At 32.2% G+C, this 19,225-nt stretch overlaps 1 protein-coding gene across 8 annotated transcripts in view; it reads left to right on the top strand.

The window, feature by feature from the left end:
- LOC143244901 (sarcosine dehydrogenase, mitochondrial-like) overlaps nucleotides 1–18,935 on the top strand; it is a 65,200-nt gene extending 46,265 nt beyond the window's left edge. For 6 of the 8 annotated variants that reach the window (XM_076490394.1, XM_076490395.1, XM_076490401.1 and 3 more), the window contains 6 exons: nucleotides 8,142–8,252; nucleotides 10,827–10,974; nucleotides 11,498–11,591; nucleotides 14,000–14,162; nucleotides 15,624–15,792; nucleotides 17,864–18,935. In XM_076490394.1, the coding sequence (XP_076346509.1) occupies nucleotides 8,142–8,252; nucleotides 10,827–10,974; nucleotides 11,498–11,591; nucleotides 14,000–14,162; nucleotides 15,624–15,792; nucleotides 17,864–18,152 (974 nt within the window). In that variant the 3' untranslated portion in view covers nucleotides 18,153–18,935. Of the gene's footprint in view, nucleotides 1–8,141; nucleotides 8,253–10,826; nucleotides 10,975–11,497; nucleotides 11,592–13,999; nucleotides 14,163–14,826; nucleotides 15,578–15,623; nucleotides 15,793–17,863 lie in introns of those variants that run through there. The other 2 variants (XM_076490400.1, XM_076490399.1) reach the window with 2 other exon arrangements.
- The last annotated feature ends 290 nt before the right edge of the window (nucleotides 18,936–19,225 follow it).

Genomic DNA, 19,225 nt, shown 5'->3' with positions numbered 1-19,225 from the left:
TACCAGTGTTGGATGTTCTCAACAGGTGTTGTGGACATTGTATCTGATGCTGGTGTTTGGGTATAGTGTTCATCAAAACCCTGGTGTTGCTGCAGTGTCCTTGTTTGACATTGTAGTGCATCCCCTCATAGGGCTCAATGGTGGGTGGGGTCAGTGAGCACTGAAATTTCCCTTTCTTCATTATGGAAACTCCAATTAAAAATCTTAATAAAATACTAAAAAAACAGTCTATAGGTAATTGACCACATCTTGATGATTCTGTTCTACCTTATTTTCTTACATTGCATTCACTTTCAGACAAACCTTAAGGGCAGATGTCTCCCTTTTTCATTCAGAAGGAACTAGAGGGACTTACTGGCTCTCTAAAGTCAGTAAAGAAGCTTCAATCTGGTGATATATTAGTGGAAACATCCACATTTCAACAGAGTGAACTCCTCTTGCATTCAAAGACAATTAGGGATATACCTATTGAGGTTACACCTCATGTTACTTTGAATTCATCATTCAACTCATTTGAGTTATTGTTGAGAGGGATTTGAAGAACATCCCAGAGTTGGAGATTTTCACTGGTTTTGCCACCCAAGGAGTTTCTGCAGTGAGGCATATATCCACTGCAAAGATAGAATTATGATGCCAACCAATGTTCTCATTCTCACATTTACATCACCACATCCACCTGGCACCATCAAGGCAGGCTATCTTAATTGCAGAGTATGGCCATACGTTCCAAACCCTCTCCGATGTTTCCAGTGTCAACAGTTTGGTCACTCGAAGATATCATGTCGTGGTTCCTTAATGTGTGCTCGTTGCAGTGGCAAGGACCATGATACCTACGAGTGTGAAACGGACCCTCATTGAATCAGTTGCAATGGCTCTCACCCGTCCTACTTTTGTTCTTGTTCTAAATGATTGGAAGAAAATAGGTGCAGTGTTTAAAAATGATTCATAACATTACTTATCCTGAAGCTTGAAAATTGCTGTCCACCACCTCATCTCGGACGTATGCTGCTGCACTTTATTCCACAACTACAATGGGAGTGCAGATAGATCTCTCTGTACCTCCAAAATAATCGTTCTCCAAACAGATGAAAAGTCTTTTGATCTCCATGGTTAAAAACGTTGATGAATCAACTTCAACACCTATCTCTGTCCCTTACATACATTCGAAGAAACCCCAACATCCACATCCTTTGGTTCCAGGTCCAGGTATTTCCTCAGGTACATCTTCTTCTCCCACCCCAAGATGCAAAACAATCATTTGTTCACATCCTCAGTCACTGGAATCTCCTTCAAACAGCAAAGACCTGCCCAATCGACCCAGGGCAGGATCCATGGAGGTCGATAGACCTCCCTCGAATAAGGATAGTAAGGAAAAAAGACGTGGTCATAAACAAAAGGGTTCTCCACCCAATTCACCCACACATAAATAAAAATGGCCACCCTGATACAATGGAACTGTCAAAGTTTACATTGTAATCTGGATGACATCAAAACACTGATTGCTTCCTACCATCCTGTATGTCTTTCCTTACAGGAAACATTTCTGAAACCTGCCGATACAGTCACCTTTTGGTAGTTTTCTTTGTACAGAAATGACAGGCTGTGTGATGGACGAGTGCATAAAGGGGTGGTACTGTTGGTTGATCAGCAAGTGCCCACTTTGTCTTTGCCACTTGACACACCCTTGGAGGCCATAGCCATCTGTGTTTCCTTGGGTCATACCATCACTGTTTGTTCCCTCTACCTGTCACCTGAAGAGATATATATGATCAATCAGGCTTTGATGCTTCCACTGAACAGTTACCGTCTCCCTTTTTCATCCTGGGGGACTTTAATGGACATCATCCTCTCTGGGGAAGTGCTGATATTGATAGGAGGGGTCGCTGTATAGCGTATGCTCTCTGATCACAACCTTTCTCTTTTCAATACTGGTTCTTCTACTTATTTCCATGCACCTAGTCAGTCCTTTACTGCTATTGATCTCTCAGTTTGCTCCCCTTCATTATTCTCCCATCTTTCATGGAGGGTTGACAATAATCCATGAAGCAGTGATAATTTTCGTATAATCTTGAGAGAGACTGGCCCTGGTTAACCCATCCAACTATGGCTTTTACAGTCCCCAAATGTGACCTGTCCTTAAGTCATCTGAGAAAAGTAGACACTCCTGATTGGAAATACTGTTTGGTATTTGCTGAACATCTTTTGAACCATCCTTCCATTCCTATTTATACAGATGGTGACTGTGTGGGCTCTGCCATGGTTTGTTGTGGTTTGGTGGTTGTGTGCAGAATCCCCTCTTCAGCTTCTGTGTTCACAGCTGAACTGTACACCATTTCTCTTGCTCTGGATCACATAGAAACTAATCAGTACTTAAAGTGCACTATTTATACTGACTCACTTTTTTCTCTACTGGCCCTGGAATTGCTTCACATTGGTTCACACCCTATTCTCACCAATATTCAAAATCGACTGACCCGTTTCTCTTTAACATCTAATTCTATCCAGTTTTTTTGGATATCAGGCCACATTGGTATTCCCAGGAACAAGCTTGTTGACACTGCAGCTAAGTCTATCTGCTCTGACACTATCACCACTATGCCTGTCCCATACATGGACTATGGTTTTGTATTCAAGTCTCGGCTCCATGCCAGCTAACAGTCGACTTGGAGTGAGCAATGCAAAATCAAGCTTCTCCAACTAAAACTCTATGTTAGACTTTAGCCATCTTGCTTCCATAAGGATCAGAAATCGGAAGTTGTTCTGACTAGACTACACATTGGTTACAGTTTTTTAACTCATCGATTTCTTTTATCTGAAACTGATGCACCAGTGTGTAGTTTGTGTAACAATTAGATCACAATAAGCCACATTTTACTTTCTTGTCGTCATTACGACTCTCAACAATGGCACCATTTTAAACAGGTTTTGTCCCAAGGTTTGTCCATAATGTTAGACAGTGTTATAGGTGATGGTGACACTGTCCACCTTGGTAATATTTTTAGTTTTTTAAAAGCATTAATCTTTTTAATACCATTTAATTTTTTAAACTTATACATTACACCTTTTTAATGTGGCTCTCTTTTAAAAATCACAGTTCATCTAGTTTGATTTGAAATTAGAAACTGGCCATAACATTAAATAACTCAAAATCAGGACTGGAAAGGCCAACTTCAGGTGACTAACAGTGCTGTGTGAACTACCCATTAGTCATCCTGGCAAATTATTATCATAATTTTGCTACATGTCTTTTAAAACCTTTTTGAAATTGACCATAATGTCAAATAACTCGGAACCAGGACTGGAAAGGCCAACTTCAGGTGACTGACAATGGTTTTTATACTTACCTGTTAGTCTTCCTGGCAAGTTATGATAATTACAGTTATGCTACAGAACTTCCTTTACAACTTGAATTAGTATAGTTTTTCTTTTAACGTTGTAGACTAGATGTGAACATTGGTTTTATGCTATTTATGTTTTTTTTAACTTTGTTTTGTTTTAGCTTAGTTTCCTTTTGTGATTTTTACAAAATTTGCTTTTAACTTTTTACTGGATGTTTGGCACAGATAGCCTAGCTGCTTTGTGCCATAAAACACTAAATCAACCAACCAAGCTTTGAATTTCTGTAGATGGGTGGCCTTGGGGTAGCCCTCTCAAGGTCCATCAGCTGGTCCACTTGGGGTAGAATCAACAGAGTACCAGTATTGGGCATTCTCAACAGGTGTTTTGGACATTGTGTCTGATACTGGTGGTCGGGTATATTGCTCATGAAACCCTGGTGTTGTGGCAGTGTTGTTTGGCATCATAGCACATACCTTTCTAAGGCTTATAGTGGGTGGGGTCAGTGAGCACTGAAATGTAGCATCTTTATTATGGATACCTTCATTTATGAAAAAATTGAAAAAACAGATTATCAGAAAACAACCATGCATTGATGACTGATGTACAGTCAACATCACAGTCAGATTCTGTGCTTCAATTTCTAATTGTCCATTTCTTATCTGAGAAATCCTTAGGGAAGATGTCCCCTTTTTTATTCAAAAGAGAATACCTGAATACCTAAATCAATAAAGAAGTTGCACTCTGGAAACATTTTGGTGGAAGAATTTTCACCACAATATATCAAACTCCTCTTGAAATTGAAGACTATTGGGGATATACCCATCAAGGTTACTCCGCGTGTAATTTTGAATTCTTCCAGAGGAGTTACAGCTGAGAGAGATTTAAAGAACATTCCTGAGTCAGAGATCCTCATTGGTTTCTCCAGCTAGTGCATTACTCTGGTGTGCCAAATCTCCACTTGCAAAGACAAAATTATTGCGTCTGCTAATGTTCTGAATTGACATTTACATCACCACATCCTCCTGCCACAATCAAAGCAGATGATCTGAACTGTAAGGTAAGGCCATACATTTACAACCCTCTCAAATGTTTCCAGTGTCAACAGTTCAGTTACTCAAAAACATCATGTCGTGGTTCTTTAACATGTGCTCCTTGTGGTGGCAAAGACCACAATGCATATAAGCACAAACTAGAACCATGCTGTGTTAACTGTAGTTGTCCACACCCCTCCTACTCTATTTCTTGCCCTTATCAGTAGAGGAGAAAGAGATGCAATGCTCCAAAGTCGTTTGCATCCACTTCTGCTGCCAACATGGTATTCACTCAAATACTGAGCTCTATCTCAGAGAAACTGTGCTTCCCATGGTTTCTGAAACAAAGTTTTTGGGGCTTATCTTTGGCTGTAAGCTGACCTTTATTCCACACATCCAGCAGCTATGTGTCAAGTCTACAAGGGCACTGAATATTCTCCATGTCCTCTCTTCCATCTCTTGTGAAGCAGATCAATATTCTATGTTAAAAATCTATCATGCCCCTTTTCAATCAAAACTGGACTATGAGTCTGGTCTATGGCTCTGCCAGGACCTCAACCTTGAAGATGTTGGCCTCTGTCCACCATCAGGGGCTTCACCTCTGCACAGGGGCCTTCTGCACTTCTCCAGTCCAGAGTTTGTACATTGCATCTCATGAACTTCTTCTATAACTTTGTTGTTTGTAACTATCTTTACTGTATGCTTCAAAACTATGATCCTTACTGCAGCATCCCACATAGGGTTGTGTTTTCCTTCCTTAGTTGGCTATGCTTTTACAGAATTGATGGTCTGTCATTGTTCCTTTTGGCTTTCTTATCAGGTGCAGTTGGATGAATTGGGTCTGTCCTTGGATAACAAAGCTGTATCCACTGATCAGCCCATCCCACCATGGCTAATTACCATCCCTAAATGTGACATTTCTTTGAACCATCTGAAAAAACAGATACTTGCAATTGGAAATTTTGCCTTCTATTTACTAAACGTTTTTCAAACCATCCTTCCAGTTTCATATAAATGGATGGTTCAAAATCAGGTGACTCTGTGGACTCTGTCATGGTTTATTGTGATTCAGTTGTTGCACCCAAAATCCCCTCTACAGTTTCTTTTGTTCACTGTTAAATTGTGTGTCATTTCTCGTGCCCTGGATCACATAGAAGTTATGCAGTACATGAACTTTACAACTTATACTAACTCGCTTAGCTCTCTATTGGCCCTGGAATTGCTTCATGTTAGTTCTCACCCTCTTCTTTTCGATATTCAAAACCAACTGACCCATTTCTCTCTATCATATACTTCTATTCAGTTTTTCTGAATACCAGGCCACATAGGTATTTGTGGGAACAAGCTCTCTGACATTGCAGCTATGTCTGTCTGCTCTGGTACTATCAGCACCATACCTGTCCCATACATGGACTATGGTCCTGTATTTGAGGCTTGGCTCCATGCCAGTTGGCAGTCATTTTGGAGTGAAAAACATGATAACAAGCTTTTCCAGATCAAACCCTCAAACAACTCTCTAAGTTGTTCTGGCTATGCTGCACATTGGTCACAGTTTTTTTAACTCATTGCTTTCTTTTTATTTGGTACTGATGCACCAATGTGTGGTCTATGAGACACTCAGGTCACAATAACCCACATTTTACTATCATACCATCGTTACAATCGAGAGCAACAACACTATTTTAAACATGTTTTTACCAAGAGTTCATCCTTGATGTTGGACAGTGTCATTGACGATGATGACACTATCCATCTCAGTTGTGCTTTTTAATTTTTAAGGGTCATTAGTTTTTTAACTCTATTTAAGATTTTAATTTGAAAATTGGCCATGTTTTGTTTCAACATGATTCCTTTTTACATATTTCAGTAATTTTACTTTTTTTTGGTTGTTTGGTGCAGATAGCCCAGTTGCTTTGTGCCAATAAATGCTAAACAACCAACCAACTAATCATAAACAAGTCCTGCAACTGTAAGGTAGTGGTAATTGGGACAGGAATTTGGGACCTGGAAGCCTGCAGTCACAACTTTGCACATAGGTGGATGGTATTAGATGATCATTTGATGCTTGAATAGGCACATCTTTCTATGAAAATTTGGAAGCCATCATCACTGATCCTCCTTGGAGACTTCAGTGCCAGGGTTTGAAGGGACTTCAGCATCTGGAAAGGCACAGTTGGAAGACATAAACTATGAAACTTGAACTGAAATGGAGTTCTGCTTCTGTCCAGATGCTTAGAACACATTTTGGTGATTACTGCTAGAAAAACAAATTCAAAATTACATGAAAAATTCCCAGTTTTGGTTAATGAGGAAGTCATTATATACATGCAAAACACCTATGTGAACATTTTTAAATTACCGAAGTATATCTAACTAAAGTAGTTACAGAAAAGAAGTCATATTTTCTTTTGTAAGTTTTGGAATTTTGGATTCAAGTCTAATTTTGTTTTTCTCTATAAAGTGTGACAGTCTAGATTAATTTGAACAAGTTAAGGTTGTAGTTAATAAGTGTTCTGTGAATCCTATCCTTGTGTTATTTTCAGACTTATCTAATTCAGAGTTGTTACATTAATGAAAATTTTAAAATTATTTTTCAAAGATGCATTGAAAGTCTGGCTTTTTTATAACTAAAGTATTATAGTTTTTGCATTTATAGAGATAACTATCCTGGTAATAAAATTGAAAAATATTGGTACCATATAAATGCAAATTTCAAGTTGGTGATATCCTGTATCTCAAGAGTTAATTTAAGGTAAAAATGATTAAGAGAATTATTACCAAACATATTTGGTTTGGGAAAGCATAGTCATGAAAGTGCTGAAAAATTTTTATTGTTCTTTCTGAAGATTAAATGACAGGGAATTTCATACACGTTTTAAATTATTGCATAGTCTGTTTATTTTGTACTTGTTTATTAATATAGAAGAAAGTATACATTTTTAGAAGATGGTAAGTAATTTTATTACTGGACTTATTTAAAAAGTCTTTATTTTTGCTATAAAAAGATGTTGAAGTTGAATATAGCATGAAAAGAACTGTGAGTAAAATTTTAATTACAATCATGTCCAATAGTTCATCAGTGTACAGGTTATCTCAATAATTATAGAAAACCACTGATTCATTCATCAATCAATTGATCATATTTTATTTACATAATATAAACAATAAAAAACATTGTCATGTTAGTAATATTTTCTTCATAAGTAACTACAAAGAGTGAGTTTGTTCCTGAGAATTAAAATTAAACTAAATAAATATATATAATAATTCCAGAAAGAGGGTATGTGAAAAGTATAAAACTATGCACATGTCCTTTTGCTAGAATCATTAATCAATACTACATTACCAATATGCTGCATTCTGTTAAAAAAAAGTTGTAGTTTATTTTGTTAGTAATATTTCTTGTGGTTGTGCTAAAATGAACAATTTTGAGCAAATAATGTATTGGATATTTTTTATATACCAATGTAATTCTATTTAATTTAAAGAGAAAATCCACTGAAGTAATTGATAATACTTTATTGCAATCCAAGAACATCAGAATACGTTTTTTGTCCTAGATTTAATATTTTAAGGATCCAACACAGAAGTTTCAAATAAGACCTTTCTTTCATTATGTTCTGCACTCACATAGGAAAAACTTATGAAGGACCATAATCATGAAAATGCAGTACAAACTAAACATTTTTGATGGTAAAGAATATGTACTTGGTAAAAGAAAAATAATCCATATTTTCAACACATTCAAAACACTTTGTATGTCATTTGTAGGATCTACAACATATACATGTATGCTGAACTCAAGAGGGGGTATTGAAGCTGATTTAACAGTTTCTTGTATCCATCAAGGAGAAGGCTCTGCATGTGATCCTGCTTTTCAAGGTAGATAAGTATTAGGAAATTTCTATCTTTGATTACAATAATATTGTTTTAAGCTGTATTTTTATAATCTGACTTTGGTGTTTGCTCGTAAGAGGACACATAATGCAATATCATAAAATGTAATGCTTCTGTAAAATATAGAAATTTTCTACAGTATGTAGAACCAAGGGTACACTACGAGTCCCTAAGTCAGTGATTTAGTCAATCAATCAGTGAAGCAGTGAACAATTAGTAAGTGGCTCAGTTCAATGCCTTTTAGTGATTTAGATTGTCACATATCTGTTCAGTTACTCAGTGACTTAATATAGTAAAACTTGTCTAAGCTGGAAACTGCATAGGGCAGAAACCTGTACAAGCCATAAAAATCAAAATTTTACTGTATTATCTTATAAAAGGCCCTCTATATGACAAAATCTGCATAACTTGGACAGAAAACTATCTTTCACCTACCTCATCTATCAACAAGTAGGATTAGAACCTGAGTAAGGTGGAAAAATATTTTTGATTAAATATTAATTTCATATTTAATTAATAATTTCTTTAAATATTAATAAATTCTTGTTTAATTAATGAGTTGTTTAAATATTAATAAATTCTCAGACATTTTGTTACAGTAAGTATTGGTTAAATATATTCTGTTCTATTCTCTGCCATCATTATTCCAAAGGTTGCTATTCGAAAGAACAATTGAGTGTACTTTTGGTCACATTTGCTGATGGGAAAACTAGAGAAACCATGAGTAATAGGTAAAAGTGAAAATCCACACTGTTTCAAAAACTTAAGGAAGAATAAATGTCTTACAGAATGGAAAGCAGGTAATAAAGTGTGAATGACAAGTGCTATATTCGAGGAATATTTAACAAATTAAACAAAATAATGGAACAAGAAAATAAGAATATTCTGCTTTTCCTAGTTAATGCAACTCATTACCCAAAAGTTCAGCTTTCAAATATTCATTTAGTCTTTTTACCTCCATGTACAACATCAGTTCTACAGCCACTAGATAATGGAATTATAAAGTGTTTAAATTGAAAAACAGAAAATTGATGCAAATATGGACGACTGTAAGGAAGCATCTGAAATGACCATAAAAATGTTAAATGCAATTGCATAAAAGATGAAAGCATAATAAAGTGCTTTCAAAACTGTGGATTTATTATTGATAATGGCAGAGATTGTGGAGAAGTTGTTTGTTATGACAATTCTAGTGAAATCCAAACTCTGATTGAGAAGATTGATGCAGATGATTCTGTGAACACAGAAAGTTTTGTGAACATTGACAAGAATGTTTTAACCGAACTTCATAATAGAATCGCAAGATGGTAACAGTGTGAGAGATTCAGAAGATGAACAAAATGGAAAAGATAGTGAAGAAATAGAAATTCCTACTTCATCGCAAGTGTTAAGTTATGTTAATGCTCTCAAATTATATGTAAAAATGAAGGGGGATAATGAACTTCATGAAAAGGCCATAGAATTGGCATTCTCCGTTAACCCCATGAGAAAGCCCATTAAAAAAATGAAACAGTTGAAATTGAACACTTTTTTCAAATAAATTTAAGATTTTTGTGTACTTGTGTATATTTTGAATGTTTATTTTTGTTCTTATTCTAATAAGTATAGCATAAACAGTATGATAACTTTATTCATAAACATCTTACTTCTCTTCTGTCACGCAAGTATAATGTTCCACTCAAAAATTATATGTAATTAAGGAAATACATGTTTATTGTCTAAGCTGGAAAATCTGCTTAAGCCCAAAATTTTACTTGGTCCCTTGCAATTCTGTTTTAGGTTTTACTGTATTTGTTATTAATCTTTGAGATGAAATGATGCAGGTAAGTTTATTTCTAAGCCAGATGAATATTAATATCACAGTTTTTGTTGGAAATTTTATTTGTGAACATAAGCTGTAGCAAATGTTACTGAAGAAGTAAACTAATTCAGTGATCTAGACTTGGCATTATTTACACTAAGTAATTCAAAATAATTTCATCAATAATAGAGCATGTTAAATGGAAAATTTTCAAATATATTTACTTGAAACAAAAATATACTTATTTTCCGAAGTAAAATTATATTTTAAACAAATCACATTCTAATGTTAATTCACATGCATGAAAACGTGATGAAGTTTTACAATTAATTTATCATTTTCTCTTACTTGTTACAGGTGATTTTGATAAAACATCTTTACTTATGCCATTAATCTTCAACTTACTTTACTAACTGAATTTTATTTGTGAATTGCTGCAGACTATTTTGTAATAATTGCTTTTTTATTAAATTTTATTATTTTATTAAAATGTTTTTTTGTGTGTGAGTTTACTTATGAAGCAATTTGAATATTACTTGTAAATTCAAAATTTATATTCTTCTTTTAATTTATTTAGAATCTTGAGTTCTGTCTTAGAGAATGCCACTGACAATGTAACAGTTAGTGATATAAGAACATTTAATGAAACCATTAATATTTTTCAAAATATGCAATTAGATGTATTATAAAGCTGTTATTTTATGTTTGTTTATACCAGAATGTACTGTATTAAACTTTCTGTGTGTATGTGTGTGTAGGAAGAGGCTTTTACATTGCTGCAGCTGGAGCAGCTTCCCAACATAACTTTTCACACATTCAGAGTGTCATTCAAGATCAGAAGTTTAATGTGTCCCTTGTTGATCATTCAGAAGACATGGGCATGCTCAGCATTCAAGGTCCAAAAAGGTAATTTTTTAGAAACCACTAATGGATGGGACAACAGTAACTTTAAATCATATTTTCCAAAATTTAAAAAATTACTTAATGTTTTAAAAAAAATTAGACATTTTTGCTCATTATTTCACCTTTGTTTGTTTGCTTGTTTATTGTTAAACGTAAAGCTACACAATATGTTACATGTGCTCTGCCCATCACAGTGGTGCACGTCTACAGACATATAGCTGTATTACTGGGGGATTCAGTATTGTTATTCAAAAGCTTTCTACATTATTATTGTATTAATTTCCAGAGTATTTTAAAAAGAATGTTGTTAAAATGTTTAAATGTGGAATGAAACAAGTTTTAGTATCTTTATATAGTAAGCAAAGAAAACTATACTCAATAGTCATTGGTTTTTTTAGTAAAAAATATTTTTGCATTTGCAATACCTTTTAGTGATTGAAAAAATATGTTGACAATAAATAAAAGTGATTTACACTCCTCATGAATATACGTTACATAATTGTTTTTCACATTTTTCTTTGTGCAGTCGAGAACTCCTTCAGTCACTGACAGATGTAGACCTAAGTGATGAAGGATTTCCATTTTCAACTAATAAAATAATAAATATTGCTGGCCATAAGGTATTTCAATTTATTTCAAATATGTGAATAGTATTTATATACATATTTTTTTTTTCAAATATATATAATACAGTAAAATATACATGGGGTATTAAGTAGTACAACCTGTACACTTGACTCATGATACAAAAACAAGAATATCAGAAAAAGTTGGGATAGAAATGAAAATCACTACCCAAATGCTTTCAGAAAAATGCACTCTGAAATTACTCAAGTTATTGTGTTTCATTTCTAATCCTAACCTATATACTTGAAATATATCAATCAAGCTCTCATTTAGAACTGTGTTAACATCAAACAGAGGCCCATTTAAATCATTTTTCAGCTATGAAGGTTTATTAAAAGTTTATTTCTTGATTCATAATTATATATTGTTTTCTTCTAATTGTATCTCTGGATGGCTGGTATGGGTATTAACATTTTTACTTCAAGTGGGTTTCTCGTTATCATGAATTGTCTTTTAATTGTTTCTTCTTAGGACTAAATAATATTGCATTATTCATTTGTGAGAAAACGTTTATTCTTATATTTGAAATTTATGCATAATTTTAAAACTATAGCATACAATCCACAGATGGTGGAGAATGTTTAAACATAATCTCATATGTTGACATGTGAAATGAAAAACATTGGTAAATGTTGTTATTACTCTTGTTATGGGTAGGTCAAAGTGCCCATGTCATGACCTTTTTAAAATTACACTCAAAATTTAATTAAACTGCTTTATTATCAGTGTATATGAATAATCTTGCAATCAAAATGTTGTTAATAAATAAAGCTTTAATGTTGTATAACTTTTATGTTCTTAATTTTTTAAAGAATTTTTTTTAAAATCTTCCTTCTCCATTAGTATGAGAATTGTGACATTTCTTCTCTAGGTCTTCCCTCTTCTCTAATTTATTTACTACCCACATATGAAGTATAGGATTTAACATAAGTTACTCATTGTAATATAGATAGTATAAGGCAAAACACAAATTTTATATTCTTCAACATTTTTTTTTTATTTACAGAGTCATAAAATAGATAATAAGAACCATTTTTTGCCATGCTTACCTGTCACATCCTTTCTTTCACAGATTACCAATAATGTACTATGACATTTTATACTGTACCATTAGTAACCAGTAGAAGGGCATAGTTTTAATGTATTGCTTTTGTATAATGCTACAGTGTTTCCAGTACAGTTTATTGACAATTTTATCTTCACTTTAAAAATTTATCTCATGGTGCTTAGATCGAGCAGCAAATGGAATTAATTTAAGCTCCTCTTTCTTCATTAGTAAGTCAGTTAAGTTATAATGTTTATAGTATATTTTGTTTTGTTTTGTACATGTTTTTACATGCATTATTTAAGAAAATAAATATTATATACTATTTCCACCATTACAATAAAAAAAAATTAGGCCAAATGAAACAAGGATAAATGTATGTAACTTATTTCATGTTTGAGGTGTGTATTCTCTATTGTTATAAAACTAAATCTGATTTAAAAACTAGAAACTTACTGAGGTAGATAATATTAAATAACGTGGGATAGTAAAAAAATGCAAATTCTTTATGAAGTATGCTTGGGAGCAGCACATGCATTATGTCATTCAGATGTTAATGTGAGCTACCCATTCACCAAGTGATTTAATTACTCATGTAATACAATTAGTAGTTATCTATGGTTAAAAAATACGTTTGAATGTTATCTAAAAGGTTTTAAAGGTTGTTCAAATGAAAGTTGAGAATTTTCAGACAAAAGTCCTTATAATCTTAAAGTAAAAATCACTTTGCACTTGGAGCAATCAGCAGTCTGACTCCATACAATAATGGACAAATCCTTAATAAAAATATTTAAATAAAAAAATCTGATTAGTTGTGTGGAAATGACTTGTTATATTTACTGAAGAGTAACCAATATAATGAAAATACACAAAATATATTAAAAGTTATTGTATGAAAACTGGTATGGTTACTTTGTGGTTACAAGGTCAGTCAAATCAACTGACCCACTATGGACTGAGTGAATAGAAAAATATTGTTCATAGTTCAGCACATAGTTTCTGGTTTAAGTTTTCTCATGAAAGATTAGTTATAGCCCATTCAGAATATTTTCTAGACAATAATGAGTTAATTTTTCAGTTACAAAACTCTTGTATACCTAATCAATTTAGTTTAAAGCATACAATTTTAACAGATTCAGAAGTTGATAAAAACACTATAGCCCAAGCACTTTCAAAAGTTCTACCTCTCGAAAGCCCTCGGGCTATGGGGGTTTTATTTATTTATATCAAGACTTTTTGAATCTACTTGTTTTTCTAGCATTGTGAATAAATTGAGAAGGTTTTTATTATTATTGATGCATATATTTATCTAATAAATCATGCAATGTAACTTTTTATTATTGTTTATTTTATTAGGTAATGGCTTTACGGTTGTCTTTTGTTGGTGAATTGGGATGGGAACTTCACATTCCAAAGGATAGCTGTCTCAGTGTTTACAAAGCATTGTGGGATAAAGGTCAAAATTATGGGCTGGTCAATGCTGGTTATCGTGCCATTGATTCACTCAGTATTGAGAAAGGTAATATTGTATTTGTTTGTATTTTTGTACATGCTGTTCCTCTACTGCTAAAAGCAGCTCCTGTGCTGTCAAAGGCTGCACATTCTAGGGAAGACTGAGGGCATGCTTCACAGAAGATTAATGTAATTTACTCTTCCTATATAAGTAAAGTAGGTAAAAAGTTTGGGTGCTTTAGTACCTCTGATTCAGATGCCTCTGGTTGTTATAGCAGCTGTTTGCTCTCATTAATACTCATTAGCTTGTAACCATTGAATGCTTAGTTTGTAAATTAAATCAATGTTATTTCCTGACGCAGATGAAGAAATTTTATTTTTATAATTATTCATGTCACATTCCTTTATGAAAATGTTTTGTATTTTGACTGACCAATTTGAAGGTGCTCTTGTGTGATTTGATCAAGAACTAATGTTCATTGGTTACAATAAAGCACTTTATCAGGAGTTGGCTGGTATTAATAACTTTGCCCACCTTTTTTTTTTCTTCCTATATAAATCAAATCAATAGCCAAGGAATGAATTTAAATATATTGATATCTTCTAACATTATAGATCATTATTGTAGTATGTTTTATATAATATTTTTTAATTATTAAAACAAGCCTTAACAACACAACAACAATGCTGCATAAGTTTAAAAACTCACTATGGCATGTGATTTAATTTAGGTTATAAGATGTGCCCAGGATTTGGAGAAGGAGAGCCAACACTGTGGTGTGGATATCCAATCTATCAGTCTTAACCACTGTTTGTTAGTCTTTTGATGCTAACAAAGCAAAGATAAGAAATAAAAATGTTAAGACAGCAAGAAGTGCATACCAAAGTCCATGATGTCCCACCTGCAAACAGTTGTGCATGTGTCTTATTTATAAGTAGCAGTTACTATAAATAATTTTTCTTTTGTTTCTTAATATGTTGATATTTTTCTCCCAACATTTTAATATGATTTTATATTCTTTCAAGATGTTTGAGATGATTATGAGAGTATTTCTTAGTTATTTTCCTAGTTTTTAATTATTATTTTTTTAAAGCTGTAGCCTGAATGTCAAAATTTCAGCCAGTTGTTTCACAGTCATTTGTTGAAAACTAATAAATTTAGTAGCAAAAGTATTTTATATTTCTAAAGAAACACACGTAGTAGCAATCTAATTGTTTGAGACATAAAAATAATCAAAAAAGCCTACTAATATAATGACATGAGTCATACTGCTATTGCTGAAATCAAAACATGTTAAATACAAGTATTTTGGACATTACATGCACAAATAAGTACAACAAGAGTAGAAAAACAATTCTTAGATATCTTGATGAATAATATTCTGAACTTATAAATTAAATTAAATATGAAAGTTTTTATAGTTTCCATGATTTTATAGTATAAAGAAACTTTTTCACCCTTTGTTTTATATTTATATTCTCAAGGTATCAGTCGATTTTATTCATTTATTTATTTTTTTTATGTGAGGTTACCGTCACTGGCATGCTGAAATACGTATGGATGACACACCTCTAGAGGGTGGGTTGGCATTCACTTGCAAATTAAAAACTGATACTCCATTCTTGGGTAGAAAAGTGATTGAGAAACAAAAGAAAGAAAGTCTAAATAAAAGAATTGCATGTTTTACAATTGAAGAGTAAGTATTAAAATAATGGACTAAAATTTAACGTTGAATATTTTCTCTGTGAAGGAATAGTACTGTTTATAATTTACTTAGTGTTGCACAAGGAATTGCTTTGATGCTTTGAATAGATAGTCTTATATTGCATCTATTTCATATTGATATAAAATAAAGAAAATTTAGAAATTGTTACACTGACCTTTTTAATTAAATTGGAAGTTATATATCTATTTAAAATTATTTAATGTTTGTTTGACCTATGTTCTCCGTAAGTGATTATTTTGAACACTTGCAAATTGGTGCATTCTAACTCCTCAGAAAGAGAAAATTATGTCTGAACAAGTGTTTGGAAACACTTTTTTTTCAAATGATTTTATCCCAGTTATTAAAATAAAATTAATACATTTCTTTCAAAAACATTCCTTTTTAAAAATAAAACATGATTTTTAGCTGCAAAGAGGAAGAAAAATTTCAGTAGCAGATATTTATATTAAAATCCCTGTTGACATGATTTAAGTGTTCTGTTTTCTGCAGCTTTCATATTACTAATTTTGTTCAAAAGCTGTTATAAGGAAAGACTCTGCAGAACAGTAATAGCCCACATTCTTAGTTTTACAGAATTAAAAATTAAATGTAGCACATTGATCATTAAAGTGTATGGTTATGACCATCTAAAAGTTTAACTTGTTCTGTATTAGTATCTTATATTACTAATGAAACTGCAGTTTTCAACAGAAAATGTTTATGTCAGTGTCAGCTTATATCTTTAATATTTTTAAATCAAAATTATATGTTTTGGACAGTTTAAAATTATGTCTTCCTAATTTGCATTATTTTATATTGGATGCTCACTGAACTTGAATGGAGTACTTGTCATGATATATTGATATGTTTATTAATTGTGCTAGGAAATCCTCCTCATGCTTTTGTAAGGATATTTGCATAGTACTGGCTGGACTTAGCAATTATTCCTTACTTTTAGAATATTAACTGTCATAAAGTTAGATTTATTACAACAAGCAAGTAAACAGAATTACCTGTACCAAACCAAATTATAAATATATTATAAGCTACAGGTTTAGATTATTTGGTGGGAAGTACAGCATATTCACTCTTTCATCACTGTTCCACTATTTCATTAATGTATCTAAAATTAAATTACTATATAATAACTGGGAAACTTTATTATCCTATAAGACAAGTACATGTAGCTTTAAGATTATACTACCTTTTTTAGTTAAATCATTAATTGTGAGTCTTTTGTTTTACCAAAAACTGGTACAATAAATGCCCCCTCTATTATAAAACTATTATATAGAAGATATGTTGATGATACTTTGCTACTTTTTCATAGCATCATTTTTAGAATACCTAAACTGGGAACATCAATGTATAAACTTTACATGTGAGATAAAAGATCTTTACCAGATATATTTATCATATGCATGCATTTTTCTTATTTTCAGTTCAGTCTCCTTCAAATGTTATCTTGTGTTAAGTCTTCTAAAATGAACACAGAATATCTATTATAACTAACTTCATTTTCTCTGAAATTTCTAATACTCATTAGGTATTACAAAATAATGGGTATCTTCTTAATTTCTTATGCTCTATCACACAAATATTTTTAAAAAATTAAATAGAATGTACCAAATAGCCACTAATTCTCATCACTCCTCTCATGGATAGACAGTATTTTATACTGAAATCCCAAATTCATAATGTTTCCTTTTAGCAATATTACTAAATGTATGTCTGTCACATGTTTTATTATAATGTTACCATTAAAACCTTTACTCTTTTAAAAATTTTAATTCTGTCAAAAACTTCTCACTTAACATGTGATGTTTTTGTAATTAAAATTAGAATTAACTTTTTGAAGTTTTAACACTGATGATTTAGTTTGAAACAGTTGAGGAATGCTCATAATTAAATGTGTTTTTAGTATTACTATATTTTTAATATTTACTATAAATTGTTTTTAACATAACTCAGTTTAATTTTCATCTATAAAGCTAGCATGATATAGATTTAAAACTAGTTTGAGATTACAATTTTCTAGTAAATTGTTCATTATTTTTTACAGACACATCCCACTCTGGGGCTTAGAGACTATTTGGAGAGATGATAAACCAGTAGGATTCTTACGCAGAGCAGATTATGCATTTGCCCTTGGGAAAAGTTTAGGCTATGGATATGTTAGTAACCCAGAGGGAGGCCCAGTCACTTTAGATTTCATCCAGAAAGGAAAATATGAACTGGAATGTATGGGAGTTAGGTATAAGAGCAATGTCCACTTAAAGTCTCCATTTGATCCAAATAACAAACGTGTAAAGGGCATCTATGATGAACCTCTTCCCGTCAGTAAAAAGTAATACCCTTGTTCTTGACCAAAATTTGCTAGCACTTTCAAATTATAGTTTGAGAATCATTTGTTCTAAATCTGCTTGATAAAATAACATTTCAAAGGGTGTAATTGGAGATCAGGTTTTAATGTCTAGCTCTTTGTTTTCTGAATATGATTTTTGGTGCCAATAAATTTGTTTTACCATATTAATTAATACTTTTTGTTATGTTAAATTTGCTTTCCCTAGGTAGTGTCACAAATCTCATTTACATTCCATTTTATTGGTTGAGTTCATGAGAGTTGATATTGCTCAAAACTGCAGTTTTCAGTGATCATTATATAATATTCTTACCTAATCTGAACTACCAAGGTCCATGCTGTTTCTATATTTGAATATATTTCTTACCTTTACACATATGAATAGATTTAAATGTAATTCTTGTTTTTAATGTTCTAGTCCTCTTAAAGTTTTAATTTTACATCCACTTTAAATAGTCTCCCTAAAAGTGCAGATTGATTGCATGTGAAAACTTGATAAATGCTCATAAAAGGTTGATGATATAACTGGTAAGAACAGATGAGTTGAGTTTAGGTTATTCCTTGTTGTTTTATATAATGAGTTTTATATGTATTAATCTTACAAATTTTGATTATAGCATAAGTTTTATGGATTGATTTTACCTATTTGAAATTAATACTGAATTCTCATTTGCAATATCAAATCAAGTTTTTCTCTTGATTACAAGATGAACCTTCTAGCTTTTTGGGTCAAAGTTCTGGTTTTAATAAAATATTTATGCATTTATATAAAGTTGTTTTGTATTAACAAATATGAATGATACTAGAAATATACATCTTGAAACTAAAACCATCTTATTACATGTACAGAACTCATTATTAGCTAATCAAATTTGGGTTTGATATTTAATGTACTGATATTACTAATACGTGTAACATGGGATCTAAAATTATTAAGAAAGTTAACATTTAAAAACAATACATAATTCATTAACATGAGCTTGCAATATTGATCAGAATTTGTTTTTTTTCAAACAAGAATATAATTCCACAACTACAAATAAGAATCACATATATTCATAA

Source organism: Tachypleus tridentatus, chromosome 2 (genome assembly GCF_004210375.1).
Source record: "Tachypleus tridentatus isolate NWPU-2018 chromosome 2, ASM421037v1, whole genome shotgun sequence".
NCBI classification, from domain to species: Eukaryota; Metazoa; Arthropoda; class Merostomata; order Xiphosura; family Limulidae; genus Tachypleus; species Tachypleus tridentatus.
The sequence above is the reverse complement of the archived record's forward strand: the minus strand, read 5'-3'. Positions and strand labels throughout refer to the sequence as shown.